Raw genomic sequence first — 24313 nt, forward strand, 5'->3', positions numbered from 1 at the left:
ACCCCAGGGCCATTTGGCTTAACCACAGGAATCCACAGGTAAAACATCCTTGGGGGATGGTTATCCAACTCTACTTAAAAGCTTCCAATGAAGGAGATTTTTAAGCAAGACAAAAGCAAGCAACACATTTTTGAAGGCCCAGCCTGCTCCAGGAGTGCAATTAGAAACATAAGATGTCTCGCACAGATTACATGAATCAATTAGTGCAGGAAGGATAGTGCCCACAGATGTTGCTGGAGTGAAACTCCCAGCATTAGCTATTTTGGCTAGGACCAAGGAAGGATCAATCCAATAACATCTGGAGGGCTGCATTTTGTCTAGGATGTAATGAAGTCAAAAGGTAGAACTGGTGCTCAGCACTCTGGCATTGTCTGAGGTCAGAAGGGGATGTATTCTGACCTTTAAAAAATGGTGCTGTGCCAACATCACCCAAACTCACACTTGTTTTATTACTTGCATTAAAACATGTTTCATTACTTGCATTAAAACAAACCCAGCAAATGTATTTTCACACACTATCACTGCTTTATCAGGACAGGTATAAGAAGCTGTGAAGATATGTCCCACATTCATCTATTTAAAATCCTGAGCTTCAGCCCATCATCAGCCACAATGTCTTGCCATAAAATCTTACCTTCTTGGCACTCTTCTTCAAGTCATGAATGAATTGAACCAGGTCTCCAGGGTTCCGTATAACTTTGAAGTGTATTTTTTTCTTGAAATCTAGAAAGATGCAGGCACCATATATTAGATTTTCCTGGGAGACCCATGGCTGGCAGGAATTCACAAAAATGCATTCAAGCAGGTACACAAAAGGCTGAATTTTTAAGCCGGTAGAAGTCCCATGCAGATTTGCTTTGCATAATATATTAAACATCTACTGATTAACGTGGGCTTGATCCTCCATTAAGCTTCTGAGCTTTCAATGAGCATTGCTCATATTTCTCACATGTCTGTTATTTTCTTAAGAACCAGAAACATGTTTTAAAATTACAATATACATGTAGAAAGTGGAGCTGCTCAATGTGCTGAGTTTTGTGCCACCTTCCATGCTTTGGACCATAGTTTTTTACATAAAACCCTTCATTTTGCTCTTGTGGAATATAACTCAATGAAGCTAGAGCATATCAAATATTAGGTTTGGATTTGGGAAGTTCTTATTTAAATCTCCACTCTCCATTTGTTTGCAAGCTGACACAGAGTAAGGTATTGCACAGGCATGTCTCAGTTAACAAAGCCTCTGACAAAGAAGCTTCTCTTTACAATAGTCTTTTTATGCCCACCCTGTGCCCCATTTCCTCCTAGTCCTCTGGCTAGCTGGAAGTTTTTACTACCTGACCAGCTACCCCACACAGCATGTTAAAAACAGGATTCATACTGGAAAAATCCTTCAAGTGCATTCTAAAAGCTTCAACATGTTTTTTGTTACTTTTGCAAGGCTTAGCTGGCTTGGTTTGTTTCATTTCACAAGGACATGTAGTTAGTTCCAACATGTTGAATTGCTGTTCTTTTATTCTTTTTTTTCTTTTTCTTTTTCTTTTGTGGGATAGGAACCATTCCCCATTGTTTTCATGTTGCTTCTGCCTCTGGCATCAAATTTTCTGTTAAAGAAGTAATGCCCAGGAATACATCGACATCATTAGCTGAGGCCAACCTATATTTAAATTGTTTTTATCCCACTTTGCAGATGAAAAGGCTTTCAAATAAGAATATGTACAACAAAAAATAAAATAAAATAAAGCACTCACTGACCACAGGCTTACATTTAGAATGATAAAACACAAAAGAGAAAGGGGAAGGAAAGCAAACAGAGAAAATATAAACCCAGGCAATATTTTTACAAAGTAAAATGTTGCTCTTATAAAGACCAGCTCAGGACTTAGGCTGCTGACACACTGCAGGATTAATGCAGTTTGATACTACTTTAACTGTCATGGTTCCATCCTATGGAATCCTGGGATTTGTCGTCTCTTGTGGCACCAGAGCTCTCTCACAGAGAAGGCTAAATATCTCACAAAACTACAAATCCCAGAATTCCATAGCATGGCACTATGAGACACTTTCAGCTATTCAGCTGTGAAGCAACACCTTTTGGGAAGAAAAGGGAAGAGAGCATGAGAGACTCCTGAATTCCTTTTGGGCTCATGTAACTTTCCCCATAGCATCCTTCTACCTCTTTAGATCCAACATACCTTTAAGCCATCGTATCTTACCTGCCAAGTGACTATCTGCTGTTTTCAGGATTGGTTCTTCCTCCTGCAGAAGAGAATGTAAGAGGAATGGTGTGAGCGTACCCACAGGAGCCACTATATTTGGGTTAAGTGGTGAAGCCTCTCTGCACTGTACAAGCCCTTGGGCTCTGCAACTCCTTCGGCCAGAGGGATTCACTTCCCATATTTTCTCTGGTGTTGTGCATGCTATACATAGGATGGATGTGCATACAAAGCATTCATTCATACCCAACAAATATACCTATTTTTTGGCATTTAGGAACTGTATGTTGTGGCTTCTGTTCTGGAGCTGGTGTTAAACCCAGTAGCAGCCAGTAATATCCGTCTGACTGAACGAAGTTCTTATCTAACCTGTCCCATTTCAGGGCACCTAAAAGAAGCACCGACGCCCTCTACACTCTCTGCTGCAATCTATATCTGGCCTTTTCGAATGCCTGGGCTGGAAAATGGTGGCAGCAACTCTTTCATGCTTCCCCTCAAAGGAGTGCTAAGAGGAACAGGGCTTTGCAGGATTTGTATAAGACATTGTATATGTTTGTCTGCTTTTCTGGGTTAACATCAGGCAAAGTTAGGATAATGACAGAATAATAATAACTGAAGTTAGGCTATAATTACTGCCAACATAGTCGACATTTTTCTGCTTTGCCTTTTCATCTTTTTTTAACATGTATGCGTTTTCTTAGCCCCATCTGCACTTGGTTATCTCCTCCACACATCACACAGCCACTATTTACCGCAGTTTCCTTCTCATCCATCCAGCCTTTAGGACGAGCTCAAGCAGTCATGCCTGCCAGAATCTTATAAGTCCTTTGGCATTATTTTCCTTTGCTTCATCCTTTACATCCTTTGTTATATGCCCCTAAGTTTTACCCTTGACTTATCCACAGGTCATATCAAAATCCAAAATTTTGGTCCCTAAACATGCCCTCAACTTGTATATGAGATCAACTTACAGTCAAGTATATACGGTAAGCCTGTAGAATAATAAAATAAAATATTCACTGACCAAAATCCAAATCAGGTACCATAGGATATAAACAGTGAAGTCACCCTTCTGCTTCAACTGTTACCCCCTGCTGCCCCAAAAAGGAACAAACAAGTAACTAAACATTAATGAAAAGAAAAAGTTACGTACTCTCAGGGTAAGTATACATCTTTCTATAATGAGAAAGATCACAAGTAACAGATGATTAAGCATTACCTTTGTTTGTTCTGGCATCTGGGTTGCTTTCCCATCTCCACGCATCACTCTCTCCCAGAAATCAGAGTCATCGTCTTGCTCAGTCTCAGGAGGAGAAGGAGAAGGAGCTGGAGTCACTGAACAAACGTAACACAAAGGGTGTGAGCAGGAGAGAAGGAATGGGACATTTCAACTTCGTCTCTGCAGTACAGCTGAGACGAAGGGCATTTTGAACCATACAAGTGCAAAATTCCCTAAGTCACAAAATTTAGCACTGAGAATCTCAGCTCCAATTTGCAAGTGTTTAGTCTCAAGGCCTGTGAACAAAGGTACTACTTACCTATCTCAAAGTCAACTGACTTGAGCTGAGTAGGACACCCCAGTGATGAGACGTGTCTCAACCCTCTGCCAGCAAATACTATCTACAATTAAGGCACACTTTTGTTTCAGCATGGATTTAGCCACTAAGAATAATTAGGTGCACTGGAAGCTGTTGACATCAGTAGGGAAATGATTCTGCTCCACATTCTAGTTTGAAGAAGCTATCTGCAGCCCTTAACTGTCTTGTCAAAATAGGTCCAGTGGCTTGAGAAGAACTCAAGTCAGATTTGAACTAAAACCCTGAGCAGATCCACCACATTGCTGATAAAGTGGCCACCAGCCACCATGGATTAGGAGGCTGTTTCACCAGTGAGTTATATGACAGCTGTTCATGGATTTTATATTTTTTTAGTGGCGGGAATACATTTATGTTTGCCACACCGGGCCATACTGATGGAACAGACTAGCAAAATATGCTGGCTTCCCGGCAGCTTGGGGCCATAGCGTATGCATGATACACGGCCCCAAGCTGGCAGGAAGCCGCCCAGCCATTTACACAGCGGCATGGCATTTAGATGCCACAGGAGCACTGAAAAGCTGCAGTGGCACCAGAAAAGACATCCTTTTTCCAGTGCAAAAAGAAACAGCATTTTGCCGCTTCTTTTTGCACCGGAAAAAGGCTGGATCAGGGCTGTGGCATTTGGTTGCCATGGCCCCGATCTGGCACTCCAAGGAGCAATGTCACACCAGTCTGTTTCGGCCCATGGTTTCCCAAACATATTATGGTTCTGTGTTGTGTACATATCTTTTAGTCAGTCAATTTACCATACATTCTGCATGTTTTAGATGAAAATTTAGCCTGGAATGATAACAGATTGTCCTTAATGGAGACTGTGAGCAATAAGCATTGGAAGCTGGTTATACAGAAAAATGTTGCCCCTTAAATTATTTCACAAATGCACATGCCCAAGGCCACTAATAACACCAAGGTGAAGATAAACTGGTTTGAATGGCTCATTCACATCATGTCTCTCTTTAAAAAAACAAATGTGATTACTGGTCTGTTTCTGAGCACCATTCAAAATGCAGGATTGCATCCCCCCCCAGCAATTTCTGCAACCCCCAGACGGATCCAAAAAAGAGAAGGGATCCTAGGGCTGCATGAGTCTAAGAACTGATTACAATGATGTTGCATTTCAGTATTTTCATTTTATTATTTGAGTTACAACCCCCTTCCCCCCCCCATACTATGACCCCACAATCCAAACCTAGAGAACCCTCCTCATATTGTTCCATGTGTGGTTTTCGGTCTCTGCTATAAGATAAAGATGGTAGCCAAGTTGATCTTATATCCTATCTCACACATCACAAAACCTTGGGGTCATGAAAGATGTAACTTCTTTGGGAATTGTAAACCACTTTGAGTCCCTTACTGGGAGAAAAGAAGGGTAGAAATAAAAGAAAGAAAGAAAGAAAGAAAGAAAGAAAGAAAGAAAATAAATTCCACCAGATAGGCAAAGTGGAAGGCAGTAGGAAAAGAGGAATAGCAGATTAAAAAGGTAAAAGTAAAGGTTTCCCTTCTGATTGTCATGTTGTGTTTGACTGTAGGGGGCAGTGGTCATCTCCATTACTAAGCCGAAGAGCCAGCATTGTCAAAGACAACTCTGTGATCAAGTGGCCAGCATGACTGCGTGGAATGCTGTTACCTTCCCACTGAAGTAGTTCCTATTTATCTACTTGCATTTTTACATGTTTTCAAACTCCTAGGTTGACAGAAGCTGGGACTAGTGACGCAAGATCACTCCGTCATACGGTGCTTGGGTCTTGAATTGCCAACCTGGTGATCTTGCAGATGTCAGAGTCAGCATTTTAACTGCTGAGCCAACACATCCCTGATAATACCACATTACAGGTGGATAAAGTCAGTCAACAAAGCTACAGCTCTAAGTCTGCAAGAACTAAAGAAGGTGATCAAAAATAAGGTTTCTTGGATGTCTCTCATTAACAGAGTCACCATATGCTAAAACCAATTTGACTCACGCTTTCAAGTCCACTGTTGGACTTAGGGCAACCCCATGAATTTCACAGGGTTTTTTAAGGCAAGGGATACTCAGATGTGGTTTTACCACTTCCTTCCTCTGAAAGTGTTGCCTACAGTACTTGGTATTCATTAATAATTTCCCATCCAAGTACCGACCAGGCATGATCCTGCTTAGCTTCCAAGATCAGAGAGGGTCTGGAGCCATTATAGTATTTAGGCCCTAATAACTTGATTGTATGTAATTTTGGTGACTGTTTACTCCCTCCCTGCCACTGATACAAAGGGCAATCTCTCTTCTGTAGGAAGCAGATTACCACCCTACATTGTGGGACATAGCAGGAGAAGAAAATGAGAGGGAACTATCAGAATCATTGCTTCAGTCCAGCATTCCCTTTATGCCCCTTCCTCCTTGTAGCAATTACAAGCAATGGGAATGCTCACACACTATCAGGCTTCCTCCATGGCCCTCACCAAGCTTAATACCCTCTAATAAGCTTTTCGTTTGCTCTGCTGTGGATGGTAAAACATTGATATTTATGAGGGATGCAACTAGGCAGCTGGTCCCTCTGACCTCAGGAATTCCTAGGAGTCTGTGATCACATAAAGACTCCTCATTCTCACTTACTCCTTCCCCTCTTTCTTCTTCTTCTGGCCAAGATGGTGGGGAATCACAACTACATGGAGCCTCTCTGTATGAAATCAGCTTTTAGCTAGAAGCCAGGTAACATTTAGTATGTATGTTTACAGGCAATTGGTATACGTATATGTTTAAAAGCACCAAGTAAATTTTTCAAGTATATAACTGCTTGCTTGCCTTTGTCTTCCAAAAAACTAAGTTTTGTACTAGAGCTTCAGCATATTTCTCTGCACAACCTATGTAGTTGTTTATGAATCTTTACGATCTCTTGTCTTTTCCGCAAAAGGGGCTAACAGTCCAGGAAATTCTAACCTAACTGAACAAATCTCATAAACAATTGTACCTTAACACATAAAACATGTCAACATAATACAGTCCGTCCTTGCCTTACGCGGGGGATCCGTTCTGGATCCCTCCGCGTAAGGCAAATTCCGCCTATGCTCGAGCCTCATTGGAAACAATGGGGCTCGTGCATGGCGGTGCGCCCGGGCGCCCATTCAATTGAATGGGACGCGCCGCCCCTTCCGCCCCGCGGCTTGAGCGCGTATGCTCAAGGCCGCGTAGGGCGCGGGCGCACTGTATACAGAACCGCAATGAAGACCATGCTTGTTGACTTTTTAAAAATGTATATTGTCACCTATAATTCCAGACAATTACTTCACCTTAATCACCTATGCTACACTATTTATGATCGTGTTTTAGCCTCTCCAAGCAGGATGGTTTGGGCTACAACTCTCACCAGCTCTGATCATTGAAGTAGCTGAGGCTGATGGGAGATTTAGTTCAGAAAGCACATTAGGGAAGGGCAATGTCCCTTACTGTTTCCATCTGTATCCTGAGTAACAGAGTTAGGGTCTTTCTCATTCCACAGCTGTGAATCTAGCGTTTTCAGCTCTTCAGAGATCTCCTCCACTTTCCGCTTGGTGTCAGCTGCAGAAATTTAAACAAGATATACATGTTATACACCACTGCCTCACAGACTGTTGATCATTGTGGCTAATGAACAGCTGTAAGGAATTCAATAATACAAGATTCTTTCAAGATCCCTTGGGAGTCAGTGTTCAAGAACTACCAAATTTGTTCTCTTGGGGCTGCTTGGCTTTTACTACACAGAGAGAGCAAAACAGAGATCAGAAATAAAAATTGTCCACAGAAGCATGACAATCATAGCAATCTATCTTCACATCTCTTATGGGTCTTGGATCCCTTCAAAAATCTGATGAAAGCTATGGAGTCCCTAACCACCACCCCACATGAAAATTGTGTTTAATTCTTAAAATAATAAGAAAATAATGAAAGTCTTTTTTCCATCTAGTTCACAGGCCTCTGAGATCCTTCCATGTACCTGCAGGAGTCTATGGACCACAAGTAACATTCCCTTGGCCTTTACTAATATCTTTTTAGATTTCTAAACACTCCTGCCTCTGAGAAGAGACCCCAGCAGTGGTCATTCCATCAGCCATCATAAGAGAAGCCCAAGACAGATAAGCTTTTTGATGAGTTACCTAACTACAGTATCAAAAAGGATCCATTCATATGAATGCTATGGTTTTGCTTTGCTTGTACATATGGCTCTTAAATTTGTAGACTGTCTGCTCCTTTTATATAGTGTGGCCCTTTCATTGACTGAACCAGCACAGATAAAAACAACCCTCTTTGCTAAGGTCCCACATGATTATAGCAATCCTGTGAACTTTGTTCACCCACAAGTGTCTCACACACACACACACACACACACACACACACAGAGTACACCATAGAAGGATGAATCCCAGTCTAACATATTCTTCAATTGCTCACAGCTGCACTCCTACCACAGAGAACAGAAAGTATGAGTTGTAAAACAGAGGTGTGCACCATACAACTCTCGTGTTTTTACCTGGTGGGCCCTTCCAAAACTAAATTTCCTCCTTTCCTTAGAACAGCAGTTCCTAACCTTTGGTCCTCCAGATGTTTTGGGATTCAACTCCCATGTTTCCTGACTATTAGCCAAGTTGGCTGGGGCTTCCAGGACTGAGGTCCAAAACAAATGGAGGACCCAAGGTTGGGAACCACTGCCTTAGAACAAGGAGATTTAGACTCTTTGAAGCACCCAGAAAGTGTGCTTCACCTTCTAAACATGGCCTACATTCTGTGCATACATTTTAATTTTAAAAAACCACCAACAACTGTTTTTTGAAACCAGAGTGGGCATAAAATGACAGTTTCACGAGAAGGATGCAATGTGGATCACGGGCAGTGGGTGAACTGCCCTGGGCCTACCAGCGTTTGCAATCTCTACTATATCACTATTTTTTTTAGCTTTGAGATCAGATGCCTTGCTTTTTATGCCTTTGAGCATAGGACAATCTAGGACAATTTCAGGGAGAAACACCATGGTCCAGAGCTGTAACCCTAAGACAAGAAGCCACTGAGGTACTCACACACTTGGGCCTTGACATATTCCACATATTCAGCAGGGCTCAGGGCCGGATGACAGCGGATGGTCTGAGGGGTGGCAGTGGATGGAGGCCGCAGGAATGGGTGATGGCAGATGCGAGTGGTGTGGACAGTCAGCACGTAGGAGCAGGACTGGGGCTCATCCACACGGGCAATGTAGTCACCTGAACCTTCCTCACACAGAAACTGGAATGGGGATGTGGAGAAATTCTTATTATATTTATACCATTCCTTCTATCACCACTGCAATGGTAGTGTTGGTAACTAACAGTAATAACTGTGAAATTTGCTGAAAGCCCTCAGATAGTTGTTTATGAGTTGGGGGGTGAGTAGGAAGAGGCTCTCTTCAAAAAGACCATGCATGGCATCCCATTCAGTTTGCCAAGGTGAAGGGGACACTTTCACTGGTTAAAAGTTGAGATCCAGTACAAGCTCAAGAGAGATGTTTCACATTTCTACAGCTTTGTAGGACAAAGACAAACTCTCTTTTCCTCTCAGCTGCAAACATAGGAAATGCTCTCAAGGGGAAAGCCCCCCTTCCTTACCCTGACTTCAGCTTCCCTGGGCTTTCCATTCAAGTTACACTTGGATCCATTGACATAGGTCTGGCTGTGGTAACGCTTCAATTTGTGTTGCTTAGAAGCCTGTGATGGGAAAAGAGGAAGTGGAAAAATCTTTAAAATGATTTAGATTAATTTTACACTTTCACAGAGTTTCCCTCAGTTTCCTCTGACTAAATGCAAAAAACCCTTTAAAGCAGAAGTTGAAGATCAATTTGCTTAGGGTTGGGCTTAGATGCAAGCAATAAGTAAAGTTTATCTCTCGTATAACATGGAGATAGATGTCCCCATCACAGCTAGCATGACTACCCTGGAATTATTCAAGGAAGACTGTGGCAAAAATACTTCCAGTGGGGTTGGAGGAAGGAAAAAGCCTATCCCCCCCACCTCCTCTTTGCTTGCAAAGGGGCTAAAAGACCAGGGTAATTAAGACAGCAAATTCAACTATTTTTAAAGCACCTTCAAAGCAATGCCAGGAAGAAAGCTCTTGGTCAGGTCCATGTGGCAAATGCCATTCAAAAGCCAATACATTTTTCCTAGCCAGAACAAATCCAGTCAAAACAAAACAACACAAACAGGAAACTTTCTTTGCCCCTCTCTCTGCAGGGTACTCCAAGGCAGGTAGCTGTAACAAGAAGTGCTGTTTAAATAGATTTCTTAGGCCTTGTCTGCACTGGACAGAATACTGCAGGGGCATCCTTGAGTATCCTGGCTCCAGAGCCACTCCGACTTCCCCTCGTTACCCGCCTTTCTATTTCTGTATCAGAGCAGCTGTCTGCATGGTCATCTCACTGATCCTCCCAGTGTGCCACTGCCACTGTGTGTCACTCGCTTCTGTGGTCAGAATGAAGCACCCAGCAACAACCATGTGGCCTCAGAACGACTGGTGACAGCAACAAATGTGCCAGGAGATTCACCAGGATGCCCATGCAGAAAGCCATCTCAGCACAGGAACAGAAAGATCTGGATCTTCCAGGAAGATAGAGAGTAAGAAGTGAGTTTTTAAAATCTGTTACAAGGGTGTTATACCCCAGTTCTGGTGCTGAATGTGCTGGATGTTATTTGGACTGTTATTTGGACTGTTCACACTAGAATGTAGTATAATGCCAGGACAAGCGGGAATATGGGCCTTTTGGTCAGTGCAGACACAGTGCAGGCTATAGTTTGCTTCTCAGATTATATTGCAAGCTTCTTTAAGAAGGTCACAAACATCACTACAATTCAGTTATAAAAGCACCTTAACATTTAAATGATTTTAAAATAAGCCCCTTAAAATTAAAAACAAAGCAAATACGAGTTTCTAACATCAACAATATAATAAAAACATTTTAATTAAGGAGACAGAGGACACAAGATGTTTTGTATGTGTGTGTTCTGTAGGCAGGTAAAGACTTTTGTTTGGGCAAGTCTTTGAAGGCTGAACGCTGTGGGGGCAAAGAGGGAGTAGAAAGGGTGTAAGGGTGAAATTAAAAACACTGCATGATACACGGAACAGAGGAGGATTAGGGCTCCCAAATCTAAAACTCTACTTTGAAGCATGTTGTTTTTGGTGGATGAAGGATTGGGTTTCCTTAAAAAATGAAGAACTTTTAGAATTAGAAGATGGGATAAATCTAGGATGGCACGCATATCTGGCTTACGAAAAAGATAAACAAAAGAGAAATTCCTATAATCATGCCATTAGAAAACCACTGATTAAAGTATAAGACAAATACAAAAAAAGAAGATTATAAAAAATGAGAGGTTGGGTCTCATCATTGGAGGCCTTTTATAGGAAGGAAATGGCCAAGCCCAAATCATGGTACACATACAATCATATACTGGAGGTTAAAAATGGCAAGATAGAATTGAAAACTAAAGAACATCTTACTGAATTGGGATGGGATATAGGATGGTTTACCTACAGGCAAATAACTGTAAGATATAAAATGGATTTAAGAATATACGGTTTTGATTTGAAAGAAGATAAATGTGACCTAGGGAAAATACTTATGAAAGAAGAAAACAAATTAATTGGTAAAATTTACAAAACCCTACTTGAACTAGACACGGAAGATAACTACAGTGGTGCCTCGGGTTACGAAAGTAATTCGTTCCGCGGCCGCTTTCGTAACCTGAAAAGCCTTCGTAAGCCGAATTGCCATAGGCGCTAATGGGGAAAAGCCGCGATTCCGTGCGAAAAAGCCGAAAAAAGCACCAAAAGTTTTTTCGTAACCCGAAAAAACATTCGTAACCCGGAACAATAATTCCCTATGGGATTTTTTCGTATCCCGAAAATTTCGTAACCTGGGTATTTCGTATCCCGAGGTACCACTGTATATAAAAGAACAAATGTTATCCTGGGCAAGGAATATTGCCCATCCCATACAACTTGACCAATGGGAAAAGGTTTGGTCGAAGGGCTACAAATATACGGTCTCTCAAGGTTTAAGGGAGAATTTTTACAAATTATTCTATCGATGGTATCTATCGCCAGACAAGATTTCCAAAATGTTTAAAAACAGTAATCCAACATGCTGGAAATGTAAAAGGGAATATGGTTCTTTTTATCACTGTTGGTGGTCCTGCAATCTGGTCAAAGATTATTGGAAGATGATTAATGACACAATTGGTGGGATATTAGAGGAAAGAATCCAACTTAAATCAGAATTTTACCTACCGTACTAGGAATGTTTGATGAGACACTAGAAAGAAAATATGGCAAAGTACTATTCTATATGGTTACAATGGCTCGCATTTGTCTTGCTCAAACATGGAAAAGCGACAATATTCCAACAAAAGACGATTGGTTAATAAAACTTTATGAAGGGATGGAAATGCATAAACTTACCCAATTGTTAAGAAAAAATTTAGAAGACAGGTTCTTAGAAGATTGGGGAAAATTAATAAATTTTTTCAACACTTATTGAGGAAGGATTGTGATCCTCAATGTACAATAAAAAGATAAATAAACTACATCTTATATTTAGAGACAACTCTTATGGGAACCTTCAACTATTATAAGAAAGTACAAGTATCCAATATTTATTGGTGTATCGGAGGGAAAAATAGGAAGTCAAACTGTAGACAATTTGAATGAGTGTTAAGAATGGTTGTGTATGTGTAGCAGGAGGATAGAGTTAGAGTTAGCAAGATAAAGAAGAAGTTAGGTAAATAGTTAAAGTAGAGAAAGAAAAGAAATTTAAGAAGAGAAGATATAGGAAAGAAAAGACAAGACAGAGAAATGTTAGTAGCTGTTTACTTAAGACAGAGTAATATGAGAACTTCAATTTAAGGAATAAATAGAACATTACATAATCTCTCTTTTTTGTATGTATGGTTGTATAATTGTAAGTAGATAATTATGTGTATGTGAATATGTAATATATGTAATCATGTGTATGTATATGTGCTAAATTCTATGTGTAATATAATAGTGTTTTTTTCCCTCTTTTCTTTTACCAATAAAAATTATTATTAAAAAGAAAGAAAGAAAGAAAGAAAGAAAGAAAGAAAGAAAGAAAGAAAGAAAGGGTGTAAGATGCTGGGTTGTTTTCATAGTTGTTTTTCTTTTTAATGGTTATGCTTTTAATTCTATTGATAGTTTAATAATATTTTGAACTTTTGTACATTTATTTTTTTAAGCTATAACAATGTTAACTTTTGTAAGCTGCCTTGAGTCTTGCTTTGGGGGAAAAGGTGTGATATAGTAATAAACAGCAGCAGCACCATGGGAGTTAATACTATATGAACATGGAATAGTTTTTACTGATGTCTGGTTTTGATGTTCCACTCAATTGATTTCACAACACAGTGCAGTTTTTGGTATCAAAGTACTCCAGATCTGAATGCTCTGAAGTGGAACAGACAGTTGATGTGCAGAGAGAAAGGCATGTTAAGAATCTTCACTTTCTATTGAAATTTCTCAAATTCAGCTCAAGCATTGCAATTGGGAAGGATGAAAGAAAGCTATCTCCTTTCTAAGTCTTCATGTTCTTCTCAGGGGAAAACATCCATTCAGGCCCTTCCTAGATGCACAAAACAATCTACAGCCTGTAGAACACCCACCTTTGCCGTTTCATTGCCCCAGTCAAATGCAGACTGGTAATACCCAAGGTACAGGATATCACCTTTGATTTCGGACTCTAGGAAAGAAACAGAGAGGAAGCTGTGAATGACCTGCTTGTAACCTGGAAGACAAGATTTGTCACTTGATGAAGCAGATTGGGGTCACAAAAGCTCATGCCAGATTGAATTTATTATACATTTATTATAAATAATATATTACAATTTATTATCACAAGTTACATTTCTTATGAATGCATAATGCCATAATGTTGTTCTTTTGATGGCAGGAGTAAGCCTCACATGGACCAGAAACTAGACTGAGCTGCATCATCACTTCAAGTTCAAAATTCAGGTCATCAATCTAGATATAACTCCCCCCCCCATCCCCACAGCCCTAATAGCTAGCCTTCTGGGAACAATGCTAAAAGCTTTATTTTATCCACATCCCTGAAGCAAATCAATCAAAAGAAATGGAGGTCCCAGCAGTCACTCTCCCTTCAAAACGTAACAATTTAGAAATGAAGGGCCTATTTCTATAGGCATCAATCTTGTGACATGAAGTTAGGGACTTCAATGGGGAAAAATATAGTTCCAAATGGATAGGTTTTAATTCTGTGTACTGATATAAAAGCAAAGATGTTAACTATTAATAAGAAGGAATCTGGGCATGGAGAAAGCATATTCTTACTAGTTGAAAATTAGGCAGAGATAGACCTTTCTTTTTTACCATTATGCTCTGCATAAGTTAACATTCTGAAAGCTATTAGTTTGACAGCAGTGAGCCAACCCTGGCCAAACTCTGCAATGTGGGGATTAACACTGAAGGGCGCTGTAAGGATTGCTAGAAGAATGTGCATATTATTAATAATTATTGCTATTTGGCCTTTCTCCCAACATCAGGACTCAAGGTGATAAAAACACATTTTAAAAAACACAAATTAAAAATAATACAAAAGCGTTAAATATAAAGTTTATAAAACAATTACCTAAATTATTTGTAAAGTTTTAACAGATTAAATGTTTAAAATATTAAAATGTATTAAAAATTCTATACAAACCTTAAAATTTGAGTTGCATAGCACCCAACCCTCATCAGTTTGAAAAAGCCTGAAGGCACAAAAATGTTTTTTACTTGCCACTGAAAGGAGAACACTTGGCTTTTTTAGGGAAGGACTTCCAAAGTCTAGGAGCAGCCACCAAGAAGGCCATCTCCCTTGTTCCCATCAAACAAGCCTGAGAAGGTGGGTGCAGTCTACTGAGCTGACAGCTCCAGGCTAGGAAAGGCAAGTGTATGGAAAGTAAAACCACAGGGTGGAAGTGTCCTGACAAAGGTCTTAGAATCCTGGCTGTTATTTTTTCTTTTAATGTAATCTGCTTCTCATGTGGCCAATCTGTTTCCCCCTGTCTTTGGCCACTACTTATTTGCTTATTTACTGGATTCCCTTCAGATGTATTCAGTGTAGTCTGGGACCTGGACCTTTCTGGCACAGGGTGGCCTTGCCTCTTTTCGAGCCACAAAAAGGAAGAGGGGAAAAAGAGAGAGAGAGAAAATGAGAGAGAGAGAAAAGGAAAGAAAATGTCTATGTGGGCATTTCTATAGTGAATAAGTTGAGAAATCAGTAGCCTGGCAGGAAGGGGTCATGCATCCTCCTGCAATTTCTACAGTTTATATTGAAGATTAGCTGAATCATGGTGTGTGGCAGGAGTAGGAGATAAGATCCCAGGATGTGTAGTTTTTGGAGTATTGAGTAGCCTAACTATCTAATTTGTTCAGAGAAATCTGTCAAGGAAAGAAGGAAACTGGTTTAACACATACATATAGGTATGGTAGGGGATTGGTAAACAGTGAGGTACTGACAGTGACTATGAATCATTGTGGCAGTTTGGAAGAATATAAGTAGGGTTGCCATAAGTGAGGACCTCCAAACCGGGACAAATGCAGGACAACATTTTCAAATGTAGGACACATTTTATAAAAATGGAGGACACGCAAAAAATTGAGGCTTTTTTTTTGAAATGTTAATATAAATGCATGTTTCTTAGGCATGATCAAAATGGAGGACATTTTGACATTATTCCTAGACAGATCACGGATATGTACTTCCCTTTCTGGCCACCCCCCTCTCCCTATTCCAAACAGCACATTTGAGCATTGAACATGGCTTTATTTTAACATTGCCTATTGCCTATTTCAGAGGCTTATTCCACAACCAAACCCTTTGGTCAAGGGACTTTGGTTTTCCTTCATTTTGGCTTGTTTTGTCTGTATTCCTCCCCACTAAATAAAGGAGACATGAAATGGAGTTAATGGGTACAAATTGTTAAACAAAAAAGTCTTGTGAGACTCTGTAGGCAAGAGGTGCACCATCTTAAGAACTGCATTAAGCAAACTTAGGCTGCTGCCACACTGCTTTCACTCTCATCACTCCATCCTATGGAATCCTGGGATTTGTAGTTTGTTGTGGTGCCAAGGCTGGGCTTTGAAATCTCAGGCATAAGAGAGGCAAAAGGCTTGGGCTGCATCTACACTGGAGAAATAATCTGGTTTGAGACCACTTTAACTGCTTCTGCTGAATGCTATGGAATTCTGGGAATGGTGGTTTGTTCCAGCACCACAGCAGAATGGCAGTTAACCCCTGGAAAGCTCTCTGACCAAGGTGACCAATGCCATCACCCCAAAATGTAGGGCACCCAAGCAAAAATATGTAGGACATGGCCAAAAATAAAAGCTGAAAAAACACCCATGTAATTATAAATCCATGCTTCTTAGCCATGATCCAAATGGAGGACATTTTGAAATGTGACAGAAGAGGACATGTCCTGGAAAAGGAGGAGGATGCCTGGTCACCTTGTCTCTGGTCCAAAATACACTGCAGAAATAAAACAATGCTGGACTGAAATGCCCAGAGTTCCTCACCAAAACTGCATCCACACTGAGGAAATAATCCAGTTTGAGAGTGACTTAACTGTCCTGGGTTAGTGCTGGGGAATGCTGGGAATTGTAGTACATTGTGGCCCCAGAGCTATCTCTGACAGGGAGTCCCATAACCCTCCAAACGTAGTTGAACTGCAGTGCCCAGAATTCCTCCCCAGGTGCATCCACACTGAGGAAATGGTCCAGTTTGAGACTGCTCAGTGCTGGGGAATCCTGGGAATTGTAGTCTATTGTGGCCTCAGCGCCATCACTGACAGAGAAGTCTCAATGTCTCCCAAACACTAGCATTCCCAGGATTCCCTAGCACTGAGTTAAAGCACTCTCAAAGTGGGTTATTATTCCTGCAGTGTGTGTGAGAGATATAAAAGCTAGGGACTGGATTCATTTGGAGGATCTGTGTGTCCAAAACACACTGCTTGGACTGCCAGGGCTCAGTGCTATGGAATCCTGGGAATTGTAGTTTATTGTGGCACCAGAGCTCTCTGACAGAGAAGGCCAAATGCCTCACACAGACCCCAGAATTCCAGAGCATTGAGCTTTGGCAGTTAAAGGGGTCTCAAAGTGCAGGGGGGGGGGGAGAGAAAAGCCAGGGAGAGTGAATGAGAAGCTCATCTTGGCTGTGACTACTCTGAGAGGAGGAGGAGGAGGAGGGAGGGAGGGAGCCAAGGGAAGTGGCCAGGACCATCAGCCTCCTCTCTTCCACTGAAGACTGCTGGCAAGAGGCTCTGCCCCCGCCTCCTCTGTGGACCATTCAGCTTCCTTTTGTCAAGAAACTACAATTCCCAGAATCCCATAGCACTGAGCCATGGATGTTTAAGGGGGGGTCAAACTATTTCTTCAGCCTTTTGCTACCCTAAAGCCCTTCCTATATACAAGCAAGGCAAAATCTCTTCCTTCCAAGCCATTGAAAACCAACCCAAGGGGAGGAGGGCTGACTGCTTCTTTCCCATTGGTCAGCTTCGGGAGAAATTTGCATATTACAAGGAAAGGTGTTTAGAGCCTCAAAAACGACCCTGTGATAAAGAATTACAAGAATACTGACCTGGTAGACATTTAAAAGATGAGGCATTTAGGCTCCCAGTGAAACAGGAACCATTTATGGCCTTTTTTTCTTTGCTCACTGTAACCTGGAAGGTCAGGCCTTTTGCAAGACATATATACCAAGTGGGCTGGCAATAGCTCTGAGTGGCAGATGTTTTGAAGCCCTGCTCTCTAGGCTGAGCCAGGCAGGGAGGCAGGGAGGGTGGCACACAGCCATGGGGAGGGGTGGAGTTGCCTCCAGGGCCTTGCTGGGGGGGAGGTCCCGGGGGAGGGGCTAAACTGGGATGGGACCATGTGGCCCCACCCCAAACCGGGAAAGTCCCGCCCCCAGGCGGGATATGGCAAGCCTAAATATAAGAAAAGCTGTCTGATCAGGCCTACCTGATCCAGCTTTCTGTTTCTAGAATGGTTGAGCAGATCCCTATAGGGACTCAGAAGGAAGACATGATTGCATCAGCAACCTTCTTCACATTCTTCTCAGCAACCACTATTAAGTTGTCGCTCAAATACTGGATGCAATACATAACTTTCTTACAACTAGCCACCATTAACAGAATTATCCTCTATGAATTTGCCTAGTCCCCCACTGAATGCTTCCAGATTACCAGGGCATCACTATACTTTGTGGTAACAAATCCATAGTTTAACTATGCACACTGTAAAGAATGGCTTTGTTTTACCTTTCTTTAACCTATAAGAACTTAGCATCTATGACGAGCCCAATTTAAACTTGCCTTAAACCTAGACCCAGCAGGTAAGCAGGCAGACAAGTGACAAAGGAGAAGACAGTACCTTCCATGTGGTATTGCTGGATGTGTTTCCCATAGCAGAACTCATATGTCCACCAGTCCTTAGTCTGAAAGAAAAGGGAGAAGTGTTAAGGCCCAAAATTTCTGGTTGAAGCAAAATGCTATTAAGTCCCCTCTTGAATCAGAATTTTCCTGAAGTACCACTACCCAAATTCTGCAATACTGGTGTCCATGTATACCAACAGGTGAACCTTGCCATTGTTCACCAGAACCCTTTCACATGCATAATTGGAATCACTTGCAAGGTCCTCAACATCATACCTGCCCTGTGATTGCATAAACATTCAGGGAAGTCCTGGTGAAGCCACTCTCTCAACCTCAGTTTCCACAGCTGTGAAACGGAAATAGTAGAGGTCTACCTCCAAGGGCCCTTATAACAATTACTGAAACATGTGTTTTGCTTATTTGGCCTCATATTTTTATATGCCTCAGGGGTGGGGTAGGGGGGTGGGGGAACACCTCAATTATGAGAAAACTGATTCACAAAGCTCTTGGGTATGGTATCAACCACTTCTCCTGCATGAATCTTATCTCGCAATGGCCCTTCCGTCCAACTCTAATATAAAGATACCTTGATAAGGCAAGGTGCTGCTTCCATTGGCTTCAGCAGTTCTGAGATTCCCAAGCCGGTATAGCTCTGTGGATCTTCCTCTTTGTCTTGGTGTATCTTCACTGCAGCAGCAGGCAGTCGGCACTCATATTTCTGCTTGTATTTTGAGGAGATGGTCACCACATCAGCTGATTTACTCTAGGAAGACAGAAGCAAGGGAATTTGGTGAAAAGAGAATACAGGTATAACTCAGTTAATGAAGCAGATGCATTCCTGGTTGTTACTTCTTTAACAGAAACTTTGATACCAGAAGCAGAAGTAATCTGGAAAGAATAGGGGTTGGTTCCTATATTCCCTCCCTTCAAAAAAAGTTGTTCAATAAGTTTCAGCAAACTTTTTATTTAAAACTAACAACATGAGCATATGAAATAAAACAATCAGGTCAGGTAAGCTTTGCGTAAGTAAACTAATTATCACCGAGGACTTTCACAAGTTCAACCTAGTCAATGAAGAAATAGAAACAGTAAAAGAATTCCCATTTCTAGCATCAAACATTGAGAGAAATGGGGACTGCAGTCAGAAAATCAGAAGAAGAAAGCTATGAAAGAACTAGAGAAGATCCTACAATGCAAGGATACTCGTATATAACTGAGTACAAAAGTTAGAATCGTACAAGCCATAGTATTCCCTATTACCAGGTATGGATGTGAGAGCTGGACAGTTAAGAAAGAAGATAAGAAGAAAATCCATTCATTTGAGGTGTGATGCTGAAGAAGAGAGCTAAGGATCCCATGAACAGCCAAAAGGACAAACAAATGGGTCCTGGAGCAGATCAAGCCAGAAACCTCCCTGGAAGCCAAGATGACCAAACTGAGGCTGTCGTATTTTGGACACATCATGAGAAGAAAGGACTCATTGGTAAAGACAATAATGCTGGGAAAGGTGGAGGGAAGTAGGAAGAGAGGAAGGCCACATGCTAGATGGGTGGACTCTATTAAGGAGGTCATAGGTATAGGTTTGCAGGAACTAAGCAGAGCAGTGGAGGACAGAGGTCTTGGAGATGTCTCATCCATAGGGTCGCCATGAGTTGAGATTGACGCGAGGGCAGTTATCAACAACAACAACAAAGTAAACTAAACCACCTTCAGCCTGGAAAGCTTCTTTCAAAATGCATCCAAGGACAATTTTTTTTTCTTTTGCCAGCCTCCATGTTTTTTATGATTTCTGTTTTGGTGACCAAGCTTATACATCTATGGTCTTTAAAAAAAATGAGGGGGGGATAGTAAGGCAGGCTTGTCTGTTCTCCCCCTTTTGCTTTTCATGCATGCTCCATAAGGAATTTTGGAGTGAGCTTCTATTTACTTTCCCTGTTGTAGGCAGTTAAACACAACTACAGTAGGATTGGCAAGAGTAAAAATCCACCTTTTCCCACCTTCAGTACCATTGCATTATTTACTCCAGAAATCATGCTGCTGAAACCTGACACTGAAAATCTGTGTTTCTCCAGCCTTCCTTTACCATGCTCCCAATGCTAATGTTGCTAAAATACCCTTGAACTGGACAGAAGATGAGTAAACAGAGGTGGGCTAGGCAGGCATAAAATGACTAGGTAAAAAGAAGCTTGTTGGTAGAGGTTTTGTTAACTGAGGTATGCTTGTAATCAGCTACATGTTCTGATAGTGAAACCAGGATGGTAGTGGATTTCTGTTCTCTCCCTCCCCCCCCCCCAGGAAAATTAATCTGAACATATTTTAGAAGCTATACTGTGAGTCTACCATCGGAACGTGCTCCCTTCTGTTCATCTATTTACTCCTCTGTAGATTGGGGAAGGGGATGGTTGCCTGCAAGTTTAACATCTTGTCCATTTGCCTCTTCTATGGAATCTGATATAGTTCCTCAGAAGATCCACAGCAAAGGCAGACTTCAGACACCTTTATTGATATTTATTTCATTTATTTATATGCCACATTTCTCCTGGATTAGGATTCCTTTCATCAGTTAGACTGTTAAACACAACCATCTGCATTCAGCACCACACCAGAGCTCAAGAACAGCTATAGATATTTCTCCCTGCCAACTGTGCAATGCAAACCCTCCTCTCAAGTGAGTCTTCACTGTGTTGATCCTCCCAGCAGCTCTGCAAATCAATTTCATACAAAGTAGTGGGTGACGATGGGGTGCTGTTTTCCTGATCACCTTCAATGGTTAGAAACGGGGTGGGAAATGGAGTCCCAAACAGCACAGTCAATTGTAAGAGACTGTGGAAGCTGTAATCTAAAATATCTGGAGAGCCAAACATTCCTCCCCTCAAAGTAGGAGAAAGTAGAAGAAAGTTGGATTACCTTTAAATACATCGCAGACACAGAAATTCCTACACTAGGACAATGAATTCTTCACTTGCTTCCTTGTGACATAATTAGTTAGGAATACAGATCCAGAGTATGAACAGCTGTGAACTTTAATGTAAAGGTGAACTTCTAGGAATCTAGATATGGAGGACGGGAAAATCTGCAGATAGGATATTAGTAGTGCATGTATTCATATAAGAATAACACATATTTACATCATTAGGAGAGTGGTATTATTTATTATTACGCCCTTGAAGATTAAAGACATGATCAACAGTGAGTACACAACAAAAATGCAAAGCCAACACTAAAATGAGGTCTTCCTGTGCTTAGTTCAACCTGAATTGTAGTGGGCACTTGCTAACTGAGAGATTCGGGAGGGGGGCCTCCGAATCTGCCCAGTTCCTTCAGGAGCAAACCCGCCAGTGGGAATGGGGCCCAAGTGTGGAGGTGGGTGGGCAAAATGGAAAAAAGAGCCAGTGTGGTGTAGTGATTTCAGTGTTGGACCAGGACTCTGGAAGACTAGGGTCTGAATTCCCATGCAAACCTTTGGGCAAGTTAAACCTTTCAGACTCAGAAAAAGGTAATGGCAAACTTCCTCTCAACAAATCTTGCCAAGAAAACCCTATGAGTTGGAGGCCACTTGGAAGTACATTTTAAAAAATAATATCTATGAGTTATCTGCAACATAACAAGCATTTATGACATCTAACAACGGCATCAAAGGCAGCCTAACTATGATCCAAAACACACTGCAGAATAATCCAGTTTGAGACCGCTTTAACTGCCCTGGCTCAATGCTAGGGAATCCTGGGAACTGTAATTTTGGGAGACATTTAGCCTTCTCTTTCAGAGAGCTCTAGTGCTACAACAAACTACAATTCCCAGGATTTCCTAGCAGTGAGCCAGGGCAGTTTAAGTGATCTCAAACTGGATTATTTCTGCAGTGCGTATGACAGGTAACTAGCTGAATAGCAGTATATAGTCTCAATGGAATGTCTGAAAAGGTAGTCTAGACTCTGCAACAAAGCAGAGCTCTGTGACTTGACACTCCTTTGGAAAGGTAGCTTACACTCTCCAGCCAAGCAGAGTTGTATGACCTGAGTAATATGGGTAACCTGTACTGCAACCACTCCATTAGCATGTAGACAGGACTGACAGGCCCCACCTGGAATACTGTGTCCAGTTCTGGGCACCACAATTCAAAAAGGACATTGAGAAACTGGAGTGTGTCCAAAGGAGGGTGACTGAAATGGTGAAAGGTCTGGAAACCGTGTCCAGTGAGGAATGACTTAGGGAGCTGGGGATGTTTAGCCTGGAGAAGAGAAGGTTAAGAGGTGATATTCAGCTCTTTTGGTTTTTCCTACCATCTGTATGCCGATGACACCCAGCTGTATCTTTCTGCCCCTGACTTTTCGCCAAGGCTTGAACAGCAAGTCTCATCTTGCCTTACAGCTGTCTCGCAGTGGATGCGCCATCGGCGTTTGAAGCTCAACATGTCCAAGACGGAGCTCCTTGTCTTTCCTCCTAAGCCCAACCTTCAACACTCCTTTTCTGTCTCTGTGGACAACATTTCCATTCAACCAGTCCAGCAAGCCCGCAGTCTTGGCTTTATCTTTGACTCTTCTCTGTCGTGTATCCCTCAGATCCAGACCACAGCCAAGGCTTGTAGATTCTTTTTGTACAATATTGCCAAAATCCGACCATATCTCTCCGCCTCTACTGCCAAGATCCTGGTCCATGCCCTAGTGATCTCACGACTTGATTACTGTAATGTCCTCCTGGCTGGGCTTCCTCTTTCTCACCTCCGTCCTTTAATCTCTGTCCAGCATTCAGCTGCACGCATTATCACTTCCACCCTCCGCTCTGACCACATTTCTCCTGTGTTGGCATCCCTTCACTGGCTCCCTCTCCCTTTCCGCATTCAGTATAAGCTCCTGCTGTCGACATTCAAAGCCCTCCATGGACTGGCCCCTCCTTACTTATCAGACCTTCTTTCTCTTCACCTTCCCACCAGGGCCCTCCGTTCTGGTAGTCAAGGGTTCCTGTCTCAGCCCAGGATTTCCTCTGCCCCATCCCGGATTCGCCCCTTTTCACTTGCTGCCCCTCACTCCTGGAACCTTCTTCCTCCACAAGCAAGAGCCATCACTTCTTTAACCAGCTTCAAAACGGAGCTGAAAACCATCCTATTCAGAGAAGCTTTCCCAGGCATCACATAATTGTCGCTTACTATCTGATGTTCTGTTGTTGGCTGTTTATCGATCCATTTCCTGTATTCCTATGTACTGTATATGTATTATCCTACTTGTGATTATGTATTTTCTCTGGATAATGATTAACCATCCATTATGAAGCCTTGCCCTCCCTCCAGTCCATCTGCCTTGGTCCAGACCTCGGAGGTTGAGAGGAACTGCTGGACCTCTTACCCTTTCCCTCCACCACTCCCTTCTCCTTCTGTGTCATGTCTTTTTAGATTGTAAGCCTGAGGGCAGGGAACCGTCTAACTAAAAAGATTGCATGTACAGCGCTGTGTAAATTTACAGCGCTTCATAAATAAAGGTTAATAATAATAATAATAATATGATAACCCTGTTTAAATATTTTAAGGGATGTCATATTGAGGAGGGAACAAGCTTGTTTTCTGCTGCTCCAGAGAACAGCACCTGGAACAGTGGATGCAAGCTACAGGAAAAGAGATTCCACCTCAACATTAGGAGAAACTTCCTGACAGTAAGGGCTGTTTGACAGTGGAACAAACTCCCTCGGAGTGTAGTGGAGTCTCCTTCCTTGGAGGTCTTTAAACAGAGGTTGGATGGCCATCTGTCAGGGATGCTTTGATTGAGAGTTCCTGCATGGCAGGGGGTTGGACTGGACTGGACGGTCCTTGTGGTCTCTTCCAACTCTACGATTCTATGATTCTATGACATCAAAAGAGAGCAGAAGGCAGATAAGGGAGGAAAGGAACTTTAATTTAACCTTGATAACAGGCCAAAGCAGAACTAGCATCAGCACCAATGTGTGGCTTCAGTGGGCAGTTTCCTGGGCCCATTAAAAATAAATAAAACTGGTGCTAGGTGAGTCTATATGCTGCTAGGCAAACCCAGTATGGCCTCCTTGCGGAGAAAGGGGTGCAAGAGAATGAACTCTGTACAGCTGCATCATCCTGGTGGAGAG

General features: G+C 41.9%; 1 protein-coding gene across 3 annotated transcripts in view; it reads right to left on the reverse strand.

The window, feature by feature from the left end:
* OS9 (OS9 endoplasmic reticulum lectin) overlaps positions 1-24313 on the reverse strand; it is a 41698-nt gene that overhangs the window by 8530 nt on the left and 8855 nt on the right. For all 3 annotated transcript variants that reach the window (XM_042451531.1, XM_042451532.1, XM_042451530.1), the window contains exons 2-10: positions 18813-18989; positions 18225-18288; positions 13457-13533; positions 9395-9493; positions 8834-9035; positions 7230-7340; positions 3433-3548; positions 2214-2256; positions 635-723 (exon numbers count right to left, since the gene is read on the reverse strand). In XM_042451531.1, the coding sequence (XP_042307465.1) occupies positions 635-723; positions 2214-2256; positions 3433-3548; positions 7230-7340; positions 8834-9035; positions 9395-9493; positions 13457-13533; positions 18225-18288; positions 18813-18989 (978 nt within the window). The remainder of the gene's footprint in view (positions 1-634; positions 724-2213; positions 2257-3432; positions 3549-7229; positions 7341-8833; positions 9036-9394; positions 9494-13456; positions 13534-18224; positions 18289-18812; positions 18990-24313) is intronic.

Source organism: Sceloporus undulatus, chromosome 2 (assembly GCF_019175285.1).
Source record: "Sceloporus undulatus isolate JIND9_A2432 ecotype Alabama chromosome 2, SceUnd_v1.1, whole genome shotgun sequence".
Classification (NCBI taxonomy): Eukaryota; Metazoa; Chordata; class Lepidosauria; order Squamata; family Phrynosomatidae; genus Sceloporus; species Sceloporus undulatus.